Genomic DNA, 15,645 nt, shown 5'->3' with positions numbered 1-15,645 from the left:
CTCTACTAAAAATATGAAAAATAGAAAATAGGTCGTCAGCAAAGCCTGAGTCCTGCCCTCTTGCTCTCCTCCCGGTGCAGCATGAGCTTCACCACTCGCTTCACCTTTCCACCAACTGCCGGTCCGTGGGCTCCGTCCGGGTGCCCAACTAGGGCACCCGGCCGGTCAGCAGAACGGCCAGCGTCTATGCAGGAGCCGGAGGCTCTGGTTCCCGCATCTCCGTGACGCGCTCTGCCAGCTTCCAGAGCAGTATGGGGGTCGGGGGCCTGGCTGCGGGGATGGCCGGGGTTCTGGCAGGAATCGGAGGCATCCAGAACGAAAAGGAGACCATGCAAATCCTGAACGACCACCTGGCCTCCTACCTGGACAGAGTCAGGAGCCTGGAGACCGAGAACCGGAAGCTGGAGAGCAAAATCCGGGAGCACCTGGAGAAGAAGGGACCCCAGGTCAGAGACTGGGGCCATTACTTCAAGACCATCGAGGACCTGAGGGCTCAGATCTTCGCAAATACTGTGGACAATGCCCACATCGTTCTGCAGATTGACAATGCCCGTCTTGCTGCTGATGACTTTAGAGTCAAGTATGAGACAGAGCCGGCCATTCGCCAGTCTGTGGAGAGCGACATCCATGGGCTCTGCAAGGTCATCGATGACACCAATGTCACTCGGCTGCAGCTGGAGACAGAGATCAAGGCTCTCAAGGAGGAGCTGCTCTTCATGAAGAAGAACCATGAAGAGGAAGTAAACGGCCTACAAGCCCAGATTGCCAGCTACGAGTTGACCGTGGAGGTAGATGCCCCCAAATCTCAGGACCTCGCCAAGATCATGGCAGAAATCTGGGCTCAATATGACGAGCTGGCTCGGAAGACCGAGAGGAGCTGGACAACTACTGGACTCAGCTGATTGAGGAGAGCACCACAGTGGTCACCACACGGTCCATTGAGGTTGAAGCTGCCGAGATGACGCTCACAGAGCTGAGATGTACAGTCCAGTCCTTGGAGATCGACCTGGACTCCATGAGAAATACGAAGATCAGCTTAGAGAACAGCCTGAGGGAGGTGGAGGCCCGCTACGCCCTGCACATGGAGCAGCTCAATGGGATCCTTCTGCACCTGGAGTCAGAACTGGCACAGACCCTGGCAGAGGGACAGCGCCAGGCCCAGGAGTAGGAGGCTCTGCTGAACATCAAGGTCAAGCTGGAGACTGAGATCGCCACCTACCGCCGCCTGCTGGAAGATGGTGAGGACTTCAGTCTTAGTGATGCCCTGGACAGCAGCAACTCCATGCAAACCATCCAAAAGACCACCACCCGCCGGATAGTGGATGGCAAAGTGGTGTCTGAGACCAATGACACCAAAGTTCTGAGACATTACGCCAGCAGAAGCAGGGGACCCTTTGGGGAGCAGGAGGCCAATAAAAAGTTCAGAGGTCAAAAAAAAAAAAAAAGAAAAAATAGCCAGGTGCAGTGGCTCATGCCTGTAATCCCAGCACTTTGAGAGGCGGAAGTTCAGTGCGGGTGCCTCTAAATGCTCTCTTATCTGTGTCTGATAGATTTTAATATTTTATATTTTCATTTTCATTCATTTCAAAATACTTTCTAGTTTTCTTTGTACTTTTTCTTTGATATATAGTTATTTAGATATCCAAACATTTGAGGATTTTTCCAGATATCTTCCTGATGTTGATTTCTAGTTTATTTCCATTGCAGTCAGACAAGATGCTTTGCATGATTTCAACCCTTTATATTTGTTGAAATAGATTATTTATTTGTTTATTTATTTATTTGAAAGGGAGTCTCACTCTGTCATTCAGACTGGAGTACAATGGTTCAACCTCGGCTCACTGCAACCTCCACCTCCTGGGTTCAAGCGATTCTTCTGCCTCAGCCTCCTGAGTAGCTGGGACTACAGGCACATGCCATCATGCCTGGTTAATTTTTGTATTTTTAGTAGAGATGGGATTTCATCATGTTGGCCAAGCTGGTATTGAACTCCTGACCTCAAATGATCTGCTCATCTCGGCCTCCCACAGTGCTGGGATTACAGGCATGAGCCATTATGCCTGACTGAGATTTATTTTATGATCCAAAAATGGCCCTTCTTGGTGAATGTCCTCTATTTACCTGAAAAGACACTCCCTGTCAACCCCTTTGCTCTATCATTTAGCTTTGATCAGCTTTTTCTCTTTTCTGTCACATCAGCAGAAACAATGCCAAGAAATTCCAGAGACAACAAAACAGGAACATGTCATGGGCACACAGAACTCTTCTTCCCTGGGTGCTGATTCTCCCTGTGACAGACAAATCTATGTGACACAATGGGAAGGCTCTCCCCAGAGGATGAAAGATACATTTTTTTCCCCTTGAATTCTAACACACCATTCCCAGGGCCCGCCTTGCCTCCCACCTGCCTCCCATTTCTGTTCAGCTCAGCTGTGGGCACCGACCTCCATCGGCACTTGAGCCCTGCCTGCTCCTGCCCAGACAGGAAGCCCTTCAGCAGCAGGCTCAGCCACCAGGATGAGGCTGGGAGTCAGAAACCCCCAGGTGTCCATGGAGGTCCCACCTCCTTTAAACCCCTACTGTCCAGACCCAGCTTCTAAAACTGTTCTTCTGCCTCCCTTCCTACTCACCAACTCCCTTTGCTACTGTCAATGGCACTGAAGTCCCAGCCTGCTTGGTTGGGGCAGTTAAATCCTTCTCAGTCACCTTCCACCAGAGGTTAAGGCAGGACCCCTTTGCCTGCAGCTCTGCAGGTGGGATCCCTTCCCATCTGAGCATATTCACTCCCTGGGTTCCTGCTGCCATCACATCACCCCCCACATGAGCCCCTTCTGGACCAGTGGCCCTTGTCTGACTCAAGCCATATCTTGCCAAGCCTATTGTGACACTGTTCTTAGCAAACTTTCTTTTCATGTCAGGGCCCCTGCGAAACAGACACAGATCTGAGTCATGGTGTTCCTTTAAGCAACTAAAAGGGTAGAGTCTTTTCTTACATAAGAAACATGGATCCTCAGTAAGTTGTAGATGGAATAGACGATTTTTCTCATGAGGGGGACTCTTAACCTTGAACTCCACAGAGAGCCCCAGGAACTGTGACTTGAACCCTAGAGCTCTACTTAAATTGCTATACTTGAAAATGTTGAGGTCTGCCTGGGTCAATCTGGAGAGGACACTATGAGGGCAAAGACAGCAGTGGAAGAAAGGAATGAATTCTTTTGTCAGAGCAGTGGCAGAGAAACAGGACCAACAAGCAGATATCTGGCAATGTGTCTGTCACATAATAGTTCTCTCAGGCTGGGCGTGGTGGCTCATGCCTGTATTCCAGCACTTTGGGAGGCAGAGGCAGGCAAATCACAAGGTCAAGAGATTCAGACCATCCTGGTCAACATGGTGAAACCCCATCACTACTAAAAATACAAAAATTAGCTGGGCATGATGGTGGGCACCTGTAGTCCCAGCTACTCAGGAGGCTGAGGCAGGAGAATTGCTTGAACCCAGGAGGCAGAGGTTGCAGTTAGCTGAGATCGTGCCACTGCACTCCAGCCTGGGCAACAGAGCAAGGCTCCATCTTAAAAAAAAATAGTGTTCTCTATGTGCGTGCATGTGTATCAGATTCTCATCAGAAAAAAATATATAATATATTTATAATTTAATTCATTACTGAATATGTTCCTGATGGGGAGTGCCACCAGTTGTCAAGAAAATAATGGGAATTGAAACCTCTACTTAGTTTCTTGTTGTTGTTGTTGAAATGTAACAACCTTACTATAAAGTGCAAAATCTTAAATAGTCCATTCGATGTATTTTCAAAAATGAAATCTATCTGCATGATCATCTGTCAGATTAAGTTATAGGTTATTATTACCCTGACTTCTATTATTAAAGATCCAGTTTGTCTGTTTTTGAAATTCATATAAATTGAATCATAGAGATTATGTTCTTTGTGTCTGACATTTTCCTCTCAACATCCTGTCCATGACGGTCATCCATTTTTCATGTAGTAGTAAGCTTTTTCTTCCTCTATTTCTATAGAGTGTTCTGTTTGTGATTATATTCACTTTCTCTTTTCTAGGACATGTTGATATGTGAATAGATGTGTTAATTCATGGGTCATCCAACCTGTGGCCCTGTACCTTTGTGTCATGACATGTCATGACTTAGGACAGCTGACCTGTGGTTTCTGCATAGCAATAACTTAACTGTACAAAAAAGTGAGTGTGAGGACATAAATATACCTCCTAAACCCAAATCAATATATTTGTAACTCACCTTCCTCTTAAATGAATTTTTTTTTTTATGAGATGGAGTCTCACTCTGTCACCCAGGCTGGAGTGCAGTGGCACAGTCTCGGCTCACTGCAACCTCTGCCTCCTGGGTTCAAGCAATTATCCTGCCTCAGCCTCCCGAGTAGGTGGGATTACAGGCACCTGCTACCATGCCCAGCTAATTTTTATATTTTTTGTAGAAACAGGGTTTCACCATGTTGGCCAGGCTGATCTCAAACTTCTGACCTCATGATCCACCATCCTCAGCCTCCCAAAGTGCTGGGATTATAGGCATGAGCCACTGCACCTGGCCTCTTAGTTGAATTTTTTAAAAGCCAGCAGTCACTCCAATTCCAACTGACATGAAGGAAAGTGTAATGGAGAGAGTGTCAGAGTGAAATGGCAGTCCTAATTAATTATGACCAAATATCTTTCTTTTGCAAATTTTTCAAAATGACTAAATTGACACCATATAAAAAGGAAGGCACTCATGTAAGGGAGGCATGTGAATCTTGGAAAACACGCCTCCGTGCAGGAGATAATAGATTAGACTGGCAGCCAGAATGTCATCAAAGCTCAGGTTTCACCATCAAGGGTTGGTGTGACATTGTCACCTTCTCACTATGCAGAGAAGAAACAGGAGATCAGGAACAGACACTATGACATTAATTCCCATTTAGAAAAAAAAGTACAGCTCACCACCAGCATTCATTTAATTTTAAGTGAACATGCTCTTTGAGGATGAAGTAAACCTGACTGATTTTCAATGTGAAAATAAATTCTAAAAACTTCTTGCCCGAAAGGTGTGACGTCATCAGGGCACAGGGAACCTTGAAGACGTTGCTGCCCTGGTGATGATGCTTTTCTAGCATTCTTTCAATCAATGTGAGTCTGGAATGTACATGGCTAATCATGTGCTTGAGATTGTCCTTCTTGTCCTTCTTTAACCCATTTTAATGTTTGGAGGGTGGTGAGAGGATTGCATACACCACAGCTTATGCATTCTCTGGGAGTAAATGCTGCAGCCACAAGCGCCACCAGCGAGTCTTCTCAGCACAAATGGGAAAAGGGGATGGAGGTTTGCTGAGCTAAATCAGGCTAAACGCAGACAGCAAACAATATTTCCATCAAAGGGCTGGGGGAACCCTGGGCAGGATGGTGAGGAGACAACACCCCAGGCAGGCATTCCAGATCTTAGACCTTGCCACTCCTCAGGAGGAGATGCTTGCTTCATCCCTCCTCTCATTGCACTTTTATGCTGCCAGCCCTGCTGTGTAGTGTGGGGGCTCAAGACTGAGACAGGGTGCCATTTCTACGGAGAGAGATCAGGGAGCGGGGTCTTGAGTGAGACCCATGGCTTACCTCTCCTGAGTCCTTACCAGACTAAGATGTCCTCAAACGCCAGACAGCAGCCTTCCACTCATCTGTAGATGTAAATTTCCATGATGACTAACAAGATTAATACCCCCAGGATCATCGTTAGAGTTTGTTGGCTAGAGGAAGACCAGGGGATATTTGAAGCATTTACCGGTGACACTAAAAGAGCAAAAAAGCACAAGACCTGTCAAACCTAAAAATACGCTTTCCTCAGCCCCTGCTTCCCCAGGAACACATGGTGCCCCACATAATTACTGGATCATGTGACAGCCACTCTACCAGGCCCTGGGCCATGAAGATGAATAGGGCTTGTGCTGTGTCCTTACTGAGCTCAGATCTCCACCGAGAGAGGTAGCAAATGTCCATCTGATTACTACACAATTTCACATGATTACTGTGGTTAGAACTGCTTGGAGAATGATTAAGCACAATGGTTGATACTTACTTAATTCTATGTGAGGAAGGTGGGGAAGGCTTCTAAGAAATGGCATTAGAGCAGTTAGAAGGGTAATTATAATAGAGGAAGAGAAGGCCTGGATGTTTGCAGTGACTCAGATAGACCTGGGACCATTTAGCATTGGGTCATGGGTGACTGGATCATTGGTTAGTGGGAAGGGGTTTCTACACTGAGGAAGAAACAGTGGGAGGTGGGATGGGACAGGGAGGATGGTGGTAAATCCTTACAGCCATCACTGCCTCTCCAAACAGGAAGCCCATGGAGAAGTCAATCAGATTTTCCGTTGCACACACTGTAGGGCTGTTGCCCCCACAGTGTCATGGGGTGTCCCTTAGGCTGTGCTGAAGTACAGGATCCAAGAAGTAAAGAGACAGGACACTGAAGAACTGGTGAAGAGCAACTGGACTCAGCGGGCCACGCAACCAATGAGTGGAGATCAGGGAGGCCCTGAGTGCCCAGAAGATTCTGTATTTATTAGGTACAAGCAGGGGGCAGGGTTGTGAGTGAGGTCGTCGTCTATAGGCTTAGTGGTAGGGCATACATAATCACGTGAGTCACAAGCAAAGGGGACACCCCATTACGTCACCTGGGCAGAGAGGTGGGTCATGTGCAGTAGGGGGCCGTGCCGTGACAGTAGTAGAGGGTTGTGTACAGAAAAGGGGTCCACCCCCATTAGGTCACTGAAGCAAGGAGGTAGGCTGTGTGCAACAGGTGTCGTACGCAACACTTCTTATCTGGGGGCTGATGACTTCAAAGGGTTTCTAATAGAAGGATACTGTAAGCCAATGCAGTGGGAGCTGACAGATTTGTGCTCTTCTCTTAGGATATTTATGAGAGGATGATTTGAGCTAGTAAAGAAGCGAGAAAAGACTGACAGGGTGTACAGCCTCCGTGACTGGTCACACCAGAGGGCTTCTTCCCTTCGGTTATTTGTGGGATCTCAGGCCTGAGGCCTACTTTCCACAGGGACTGGATGCAAGGTACTACAACTCCTTTATCAGGAGGAAAGGCTCTTGCTCCAAGCCTGCCATACAGTGTACGCCCTTTCAGGCAGGGACGCACCACCTGGGTCATTGGTTCTTGTCCTGGTCTGGCTGTTTTCCCATGTACTGCTTCAGTTCTGTGACTGCTCTAGGCATTCCTCCTACTACAAACTACTCTATGGTTATATGGAAGGATTATATAAATCAGCACTAAATGTGTTGGTACAGCTCCGACTACATCCGTTATATGATTATTTAGAAAGATAATGTGGAATTATTTTATATATATATATATATAGGCTAGATATAATTAAGCAGTGAGGTATACTTCAGGCACTAATTATGCCTAGGATCTGAGCAGTTCTCCTTCCTCAGTACCCGTAGAGGGTGTTACCCACAACACACATGCTGATGCGCACACAGGGAAGACTTTTGACCTTTAAAGAGAGCTGCCCCACTCTTCCACTTAGCTCAGTTACCTGTCGGCTCTGGCATTGCCTCCCAGTGCTCTGCGAATTTCCCAAGCCAGTGATTGCAGTCTCCCATTGAGAGCTTCCTGAAATACTTTTCCAGCCCTCTGTCTTTCTTCTGTGTCTCCTTGATCTTGCTGGCTTCATGATTAATTACTGTCCAGGTCATGTTCATCGCATCGAAGAGGAGGGATTCCTCTCCACTAATGACAAACTGCCAGGACGCACCAGTGCATCGTTCTGCTTCACGTTGACAAAACATCTCGGCCTGCAGAGTGGAAGGACCTGCAATCCAGACACAAAGCCATCATCCTCCACTCTTAAGAAGTCCATCATCTTCCAACAGGTCAAGTGTTTCTCTGCACATTTAGGGGCCTGTATTCTTTCTGCCTGGACTTGTCCTTTCTTGCCTGTTGGGTCCTATGTGCCTCTATGATTGGGCCAATGATCAATCAATACACAAATACACCTAAAGCCCCTCCCCACCTGTGCTCTTCCCTCCCCTCTCTTGCTGCCTGCCTCCATTCCACACTTACCACTGGTGTTTATCTGCGGTTTGATGTCAAGAAGGAGCATCCTGAGGTTTTGCCCCACTTCTCCCAGCTTTTGGGTCAATTCTCCACATGTGCTGGTGGCATTTACCTTCTTCCCCAGGAGGCCCACAGGTTTGACCATGTTGCTGTCACTGTCATACTGAAGGAAAATATTTTTATTCATGAAGCCCTGTGCTTTGCACCAGGGCTGCCCTGGTCTGGACCATGATTTTATAGCAAAGTCAAAGCAAAGAGAGTGAGCACCTGTGAGAGAAAAACGCAGGTGAGGTCCAGGACAGGGGAAGAGGCCCATTAGAACCCGCGCTTCTGTGTCCCCAGACTTCCTGGACCCGGCCAGGTTGGCAGAGGGGGTGGCTCCATCCCAGAATCCTTCAACCTTCTGGATCTCTGCTCCCATCTCCCCTTGACTGTCTGGGGTGAGATACTTGATGGTACCAGGGACCTCTGGGGTCCACTTAGTGTTAACAGCGTTAACAGGAGGATTCATGTCACAAATACTTTTAGCAACATCTACCAAATTCCGAGGTACAAAACAGACAAGCCAGTGTGTGACCTCCTGAGACTTCAAATCTAGATGAACACATAGGACCTTCAACAAAAGGAAAAAGAGGCATTTATCATGGGACACACACCAAATTCCTCCTGGGTCCTGGGTGTTCAGGAAAGGGTCCTGGAGTAGAAGGTGGGAGGTAGCATTGTAGAGCTGTCACCTGTGAGCCAGTGCCTGGCCTGGGATCTCAGGCTGGGGTCTCCCACAAACTAGGGGTAACATCCCAGGGATCCTCTTCCTCACCTCATCCTTAAGAGCAGGTACCCACTTGCCTGAAGCCTGCATGAAGCCCCAGTCACCTACCCCCCACCTTTCTCCCTCCCCCTCCCTGTCCTCAGCCCGGTCTTGTGATCTCAGGACAGTCACCAACCCCGATCTGCAAGGCTGTTAGTAGCAACAGTAGATGGCAAAGAAGGTGCACAGGGTGAGAAGTTAGGGACACTCTTGGCACACTGTGGAGAGTAACAGGCAAGAAGTGGGCGGGCACACATACACCCTCACTGGAATGGTGAAGAAATGTTGTCTAACAGTGTGGCTGTGGGCACTGCCAGCAGAGGCACAACAAAGGACAGGCCTGTAGAGACCCAATTAAAGAAGAACTTTGTGAAAGGAGTGTTTTTCAAGTATTCAAAATATAATTATTTATTGAAAAATAACAGGAGACATTTGAAAACAAAATTAACTTTGAATAAACTCTCTCTCCTCTCCTATCCCCACTGCCCCTGCAAAAAAAAAAAAACCCTCTGGTGTGAGCAGCATGGCTGGAGGTTATGTGAGCTCCTTCTCCCTTCCTCCAATTTCCCCTTCCCTTCCCCTCCCTGCCTCTTTTGCTTTTCCTTTTCTTCCTGGTGCCCCCTCCCCCTTCCTGTATTTTCTCTCATCTCCATTCTCCCCTCTCCCACTATTCATAACCCATTCAAACTCTGTACTCTTAAAGGGCTGAGATTTTCTCTCATTAACCACACCCCAATATTAATTTAACTAGCTGCGAAGAGGCAGCAACTGGTCTACCATTACAGATGGATTTCATAAGAGTCCAGCAGTCCTGCTGGGGCCAAGACCTCAAGGAAAGCCAAGTCTATCATTGGGAAAACTCTCGGGGCTCTAAGTTTTGAATTCTGAAAATTCGTCATAGAACAAAGTTTTGTGTCATTTTCAAATTTCTCAAGCCACTTTTGGCACAAGGTTTACTCTTCAAACTTAATATTTGTAGCCCTCCTTCCCATCTCACTTTTAAGGCTGTTCCATTTCGTCATCTGACCCTGCTACCTTAGCCAGTTCAGGCTGCTGTGACAGAATAGATGAGGTGGCTGAAACAACAAGCATTTATTTCTCACTGTGCTGGAGGCTGGGGAGTCCAAGATCAAGGTGTCAGTAGATCTGGTATCTGGCAAGGGACCACTCTTCCTCACCAGATGCCTGTCTTCCTGTCGCATCCTCACACAGTGGAGAGCAGAGAGTGACTGGGAGCTCTCCTGTCACTTCTTAATCCCACAGGGCCCCACTCGCATGACTAATGATCTAAATACCATCACATTGAGAGTTAGGATTTCTGCATATGAATTTGAAGGGAAGGCAAACATCTGGTCTGTCACACCACCCATATCCTTTTCACTTCTAAGTTCCCTCTGTGTGCTGGGCAGTATGCTAATTAATTCAAGTGCATGTCAGACCTACATGATGACATCCTGTGACTCAGATGCTGGGACTTTCATGATGCCTCGTAAGTGGGTCTTTACCACTTTCCTTTCTTAACTAGATGGAACAGATGTCAAAGACAGAAACTATGGACTATGGGCAGGGCTCTTTCCAGAGCTGGGGGGATAAGTGGTTGTTTGCTCAGAGGACAGTGGGTCAAGGGTTTGAAGGAGTCCAGGAATGCACATTTTTTACATGTTTCCAGAAGTCAGAAGGAGGAAGTTAGGACAAGAAAACAAGAAGAAATCCCCATCCACCCAAATCGGAGAAATTGGGACCCCAGGCTGGAGAGAGGCACAGATCCGTGAGTACTTGGTGTGCAGGCAGAAGACCCACAGAGCTACCCCTGTCCTCCCTGCCTTAACCAGCGCCCTCTCCCCCACACCCCCATCCGCTCCCCCAACCCCACTTTTACTTCATTAACTGCCCCTGCCTTTCTCACAGCCCAAGCCCCTGCTTTATTCCTTCACTCCCAAACATGCACATGTTCTGTCTGCACTGGTGTTTGGAACACCGGCCACCCCCCCCCGTCACCTTGTGCCAGCAGGAGACCTTTGTCCTTCTGCCCTTTCTAGGATGGAGAGGCTTGAGGTGACTGCTTTCTCAGAGCCTCTATGCACAAATTCTCAGAGGAGCAGAAATCAGCTCAGTCCCTCTGGGTGTGGAGAGGCCTATGTAGCAGAACACCCGCCCACCGTGCACAGACAGTGGCGCAGCCAACTGTCACATAGTTATTCTAGAACAGGGCTTCTTGTTAGGAAATGGATTCAGTTCACTACTGATTCATCATCAGTGAACAATTTTAGCAGTTGTTGGAGACCAGCATGCAATAGCATACATATGTTTTCCTTAATATGTAGGTAGGGGGCCCCACCTTTTTTCAGGGTTTAGGCTTCTGCAGGCCCTGGCATAGCGGTGACAGTGGCCCTACCTCGTGTCTGGCGGGTGCTGGTGCCCTCTATCGCCTGGTTTCTGTGTGAACACTTTAGGATCACCCTGCTCTCTAAGGCCCGGAGCTCCTGCCCCTGAGCTGAGCTCGTGTTCCCACTGCATTTCACTGAACCTCGCTGTTTTCTTCTTGTAACTCCATTCCCCTCCACAACTGGAAGACCAGCTCTTCTGTGTCTTCCTTGAAAGACACCTGCCCACTTCCTTACAAAGCCCCCACCAAAGTGACACCAGCTACTTGTGAATGGAGCCAACTTTACTGAGGATTTAGAGGTTATGTGGTAAGGCTGTGAATTGTTTTAAAAATCACCTCTTAGCTGGACCTGTTTCCTATCTCTTCTCTGAACTAGAAATAAAACATCTATTATTTGACCACTCCGTCATCTAGTCCCCTACCCTGGTTCTTGGCCACTGTCCTCCTGGCCAGGGTGATTGCAGTCCTGCCCTTCTTGGCCCCTGTACCTGTCCCCAGCTGCCAAATGGTACTGACAACAGAGCAGCCGGAGTGATCCTTCCGAACCTCACCATGCACGTCCCTCCTCTGCTGCAAACCCTCCCAAAGTGCCCCTTTTCTCTCAGTAAAACCAACGTCACCAGTGACGCCTAGGGAGCCCTGCGCAGCCTGACCAGCAGTCCTCTACGCTGCCCCCCTGCCACTCAGCTCCTACCCCCACCCTCGGCCTCCTTGGCCTCCTGACTGGTCTTCAGAGCCCTGCAGTTGTCCCTGTGCCCCAGGACTTTGCATTGCCCTCCCCTCAGTGTGGACTGCTGGGCTCACCCCCACCCCTGCTTCAGGTGCATCATTCCATGCCTGCCCCTCCCATTGAAATTCCTTTATTCATTTCCTTCTTTCTTTCCTTTTTAAAATTGTGGTATAATTCATGTAACATGAAATTTTTCATCTTAACCTTTTTAAAATGCAGAGGCGAAGCCCCATTTCTTCGACCTCTGCCGCACCCGGTGCCGCTGCCACCTCTCGGGAAGAGAGGAAGCGGGAGAGGAGCCCACGTAGCGTGTCATACAAGACCTCCAGCCGCGTGGTCCCGAAGAGCGTAAGATGTTCGCTTGCGCCAAGCTCGCCTGTACACCCGCTCTGATCCGAGCTGGATCCAGAGTTGCATACAGACCAATTTCTGCATCAGTGTTATCTCGACCAGAGACCAGGAATGGAGAGGGCTCTACGGTATTTAATGGGGCCCAGAATGGTGTATCTCAGCTAATCCAAAGGGAGTTTCAGACCAGTGCAATCAGCAGAGACATTGATACTGCTGCCAAATTTATTGGTGCGGGTGCTGCAACAGTAGGAGTGGCTGGTTCTGGTGCTGGTATTGGAACAGTCTTTGGCAGCCTTATCATTGGTTATGCCAGGTAATCATTTCTGTCCCTAAATAAGTTCCTTTAAGAGCATGCCTGAAATCATTGGAAACTTAGAAAGCTGCTGTTTGCATTAAGTGCTTACTCTGTGTCTTGCATTATATTTAAAGGGCTTTGTATGCATTATCTCACTTTATTCTCATAACACCATTTGCGGTGTTATTAGAGTAACACCTGTGAAGGACTAGAGACACAGAGGTTACATTACTTTTCCAGGTCATAGCTAGTAAATGTCACAAAATGAATTTTAACTAAGTCTGACTTCAGAGTCTGCATTCCTAATTGTTAAGCTATATTGGGAATATAATTATTAGAGCATATTCCTTTAAAGGATCAATTTATTTAACACCTAAACTGTCAGATCTTAAAAGGTATAGAACATAATTTCAGAGGAATAAGAATGTCAGAAGCCGTCAAAATGTGTGACAGCTCCCTACCTTTATGCTGTATTATCAGGATTGAGGAGAACAGAGTGTGAGAGAGACCTAGACAAATAATCTTTCAGCAGACTTTTCAGTTTACAAAAATCCCCACACTAGTAATCTGATTCTTTAACATTTACCAAACATGTTGAAACTAATATTTCAAAGTAACAGTCGTATGTGGTCTCTTTTAGAAACCCTTCGCTGAAGCAGCAGCTGTTCTCATATGCTATCCTGGGATTTGCCTTGTCTGAAGCTATGGGTCTCTTTTGTTTGATGGTTGCTTTCTTGATTTTGTTTGCCATGTAACAAATTACTGCTTGACATGTTGGCATTCATATTAATTACGGATGTAATTCTGTGTATCTTACTGTGACTCCAAAAACTGTAGTATTGGTGTCATGGAAATATATATTGTTTCCAAAGTCATTTCATTAAAGATGAAAACTTTAAAAAAAAATAAAAATAAAAATAAATAAATAAAATGTAGAGGCACCTATTTCCTAGTGCAAGACCTCTGCCTGGCTGGGAGATCCTGGACCTTCTTCACCTGAACTTTTTCCTTCTAAAGCAATGACCACTTTAAAACATATCTTATTAAGCACAGCCCAGTGGCTCATGCCTGTAATCCCAACATTTTGGAGGGCCAAGGTGAGTGGATCACTTGAGGTTGAGAGTTCAAGACCAGCCTGGCCAACATGGTGAAATTCCATCTTTAATAAAAATACAAAAATTAGCTGTGTGTGGTGGCCAGCGCCTGTAACCCCAGCTATTCGGGAGGCTGAGGCAGGAGAATCACTTGAACCCAGGAGGTGGAGGTTGCAAGCAAAACAAAACAAAACAACCCACAAATGTGTTGTCTTACCATTCTGGAGATCTGAAGTTGGAATGGGTCTTGTTGGGCTAACATCACTGTGCTGTCAGGGCTGTGTTTCTTTGGGAGGCTTTTGGGGAGAACTGTCTCCTGCTTGCCTTTTCCAGCTTCTCCAACTGCCCACATCCATGGCTCAGGGCCTATTTCCCCATCTTCAAAGGCAGCTCCATCAGACTAAATCCTCACTGTGCTCCCCCATCTGGGTCTCACTCTTCTGTCTGCCTCTTCCTCTATAAAGTTCATGTGATTCCATTGGACCCCCAGGGAAATCCAGAAAATCACCCCATCTCCAGGGCAGATGATAAGCAACCTCAACTCCATCTGCAGCCTTCACACCCTTTTCCATGTAACCCAGAGGAGAGATTCCAGGGATTCACACCCGGCATCCTCTGGAGTTGGCAGGTGGAGGTGGAAGTGGCAGGTGATTATTCTTTGCAACATCTGTACCATATAATTTATGTATATATCATTTTTATACCACAAAGATGGGGGAAGAAGCAAAGCAACATTGGAGCAGAGATTTTGCATCCTGTTAAAATTGAGTTGGTTTTAATACAATCTAGGATGTGGTAAATTAAGATATTAATTAGAATCCCCAGAAATGATAAAGAAAATAAATTTTTTAAATAAAAAAGGCAAAAGAGACAATAAAGGAAGTGAAATGATGCAGTAGAAATATCTGTTTAACACAAAAGAAAGCAATAGTGGTGGAAAAATGAACAAACCACATAGGGCATATGGAAAACTAAGAAAAAGGCAGCAGATGTAAATTCCATTCTACCTCAGCAGTGATTCCATTACATGTCAAAGTGCTAAACAGTCAAAAGAAAAAGCAAAGATTCTCAGAATGCATTAAAAAATGATCTAAAGATACAGTGTAGATCCAAAGATACAAGTAGTTTAAAAGTAAACATGTGGAAAAGATAAAACACATAAATAGTAAGCAAAGACAACTGAAATTGCTATTAATAATATCAGGCAATGTCATCTTTAAGACAAACAATTTTCTAAACACTCTAAAAACCAATTGATGAAAGAGAAATGCACAAGGAAAATTAGACAATACTTTGAGATAAATGGAAACAAGTACACAGTGTAATATAGCGTATAAGAAGCAGATAAGGCAGTGCTTAAAGGAAAACTTCCTGCTGTAAATGCCAATATATTGAGAAAGAAAAGGATAAAGAAAGGATTATCTCAAGTTAATAACTTGACATCTCACTTTAAGAAACATAAAGAGCAAAGCAACCTAAGCCCCAAATAAGCAAAAGGAAGGAAATAAAAATTGTAGTGTAAATAAATGAAATAAAGAGTAGAAGAACATTGGAGAACTCAATAAAACCAAAAGTTGGTTCTTGGAAAATATCAATCAAATTGGGAAACCTTAAGCTAGAATGACTAGGAAAATGTGGAGGGAGAAAACTGAAATTACTAATTCCAGGAATGAAAGAAGAAACATCACTACCAACTTTGCAGAAACAGAAAGGATTATAAGAGAATACTATGTACCACTGTATATCAATCAATCCAAGAACCTGGATAAAATGAACATCTTTCTTTTCTGTTTATTTTCCATTTACTATTCAGCCACTTCTGATACAATCAAATAATAAATGCAAAAACTGACTAAAAAATATTACAACTAAAGGTATCAAATTACTCATTTTTAAAAA

At 46.0% G+C, this 15,645-nt stretch overlaps 2 protein-coding genes and 1 pseudogene across 3 annotated transcripts; 2 read left to right on the top strand and 1 right to left on the bottom strand.

Moving 5' to 3' along the window:
- The first annotated feature begins 81 nt into the window (after positions 1 to 81).
- LOC108298726 lies at positions 82 to 2,824 on the top strand (annotated as a pseudogene). Its single transcript, XR_005198796.1, has 2 exons — positions 82 to 1,459; positions 2,588 to 2,824. The product of XR_005198796.1 is annotated as a keratin, type I cytoskeletal 18-like (transcript).
- Positions 2,825 to 5,685: 2,861 nt separating this feature from the next.
- LOC108298725 (retinoic acid early transcript 1E-like) lies at positions 5,686 to 12,239 on the bottom strand. Its single transcript, XM_017521318.2, has 6 exons — positions 12,211 to 12,239; positions 10,889 to 10,966; positions 9,023 to 9,108; positions 8,089 to 8,349; positions 7,562 to 7,837; positions 5,686 to 5,801 (listed from the first exon to the last, which is right to left on the bottom strand). The coding sequence occupies exons 1-6, from the start codon at positions 12,237 to 12,239 to the stop codon at positions 5,686 to 5,688; spliced, it is 846 nt and encodes a 281-aa protein (XP_017376807.2).
- On the top strand, positions 12,237 to 13,558 carry LOC108298729 (ATP synthase F(0) complex subunit C3, mitochondrial). Its single transcript, XM_017521319.1, has 2 exons — positions 12,237 to 12,670; positions 13,293 to 13,558. The coding sequence occupies exons 1-2, from the start codon at positions 12,360 to 12,362 to the stop codon at positions 13,405 to 13,407; spliced, it is 426 nt and encodes a 141-aa protein (XP_017376808.1). The 5' UTR covers positions 12,237 to 12,359; the 3' UTR covers positions 13,408 to 13,558.
- The last annotated feature ends 2,087 nt before the right edge of the window (positions 13,559 to 15,645 follow it).

This window comes from Cebus imitator, unplaced genomic scaffold (assembly GCF_001604975.1).
Source record: "Cebus imitator isolate Cc_AM_T3 unplaced genomic scaffold, Cebus_imitator-1.0 Scaffold1060, whole genome shotgun sequence".
In the NCBI taxonomy this organism is placed as follows: Eukaryota; Metazoa; Chordata; class Mammalia; order Primates; family Cebidae; genus Cebus; species Cebus imitator.
This window is presented reverse-complemented; position numbering and strand designations above follow the sequence as displayed.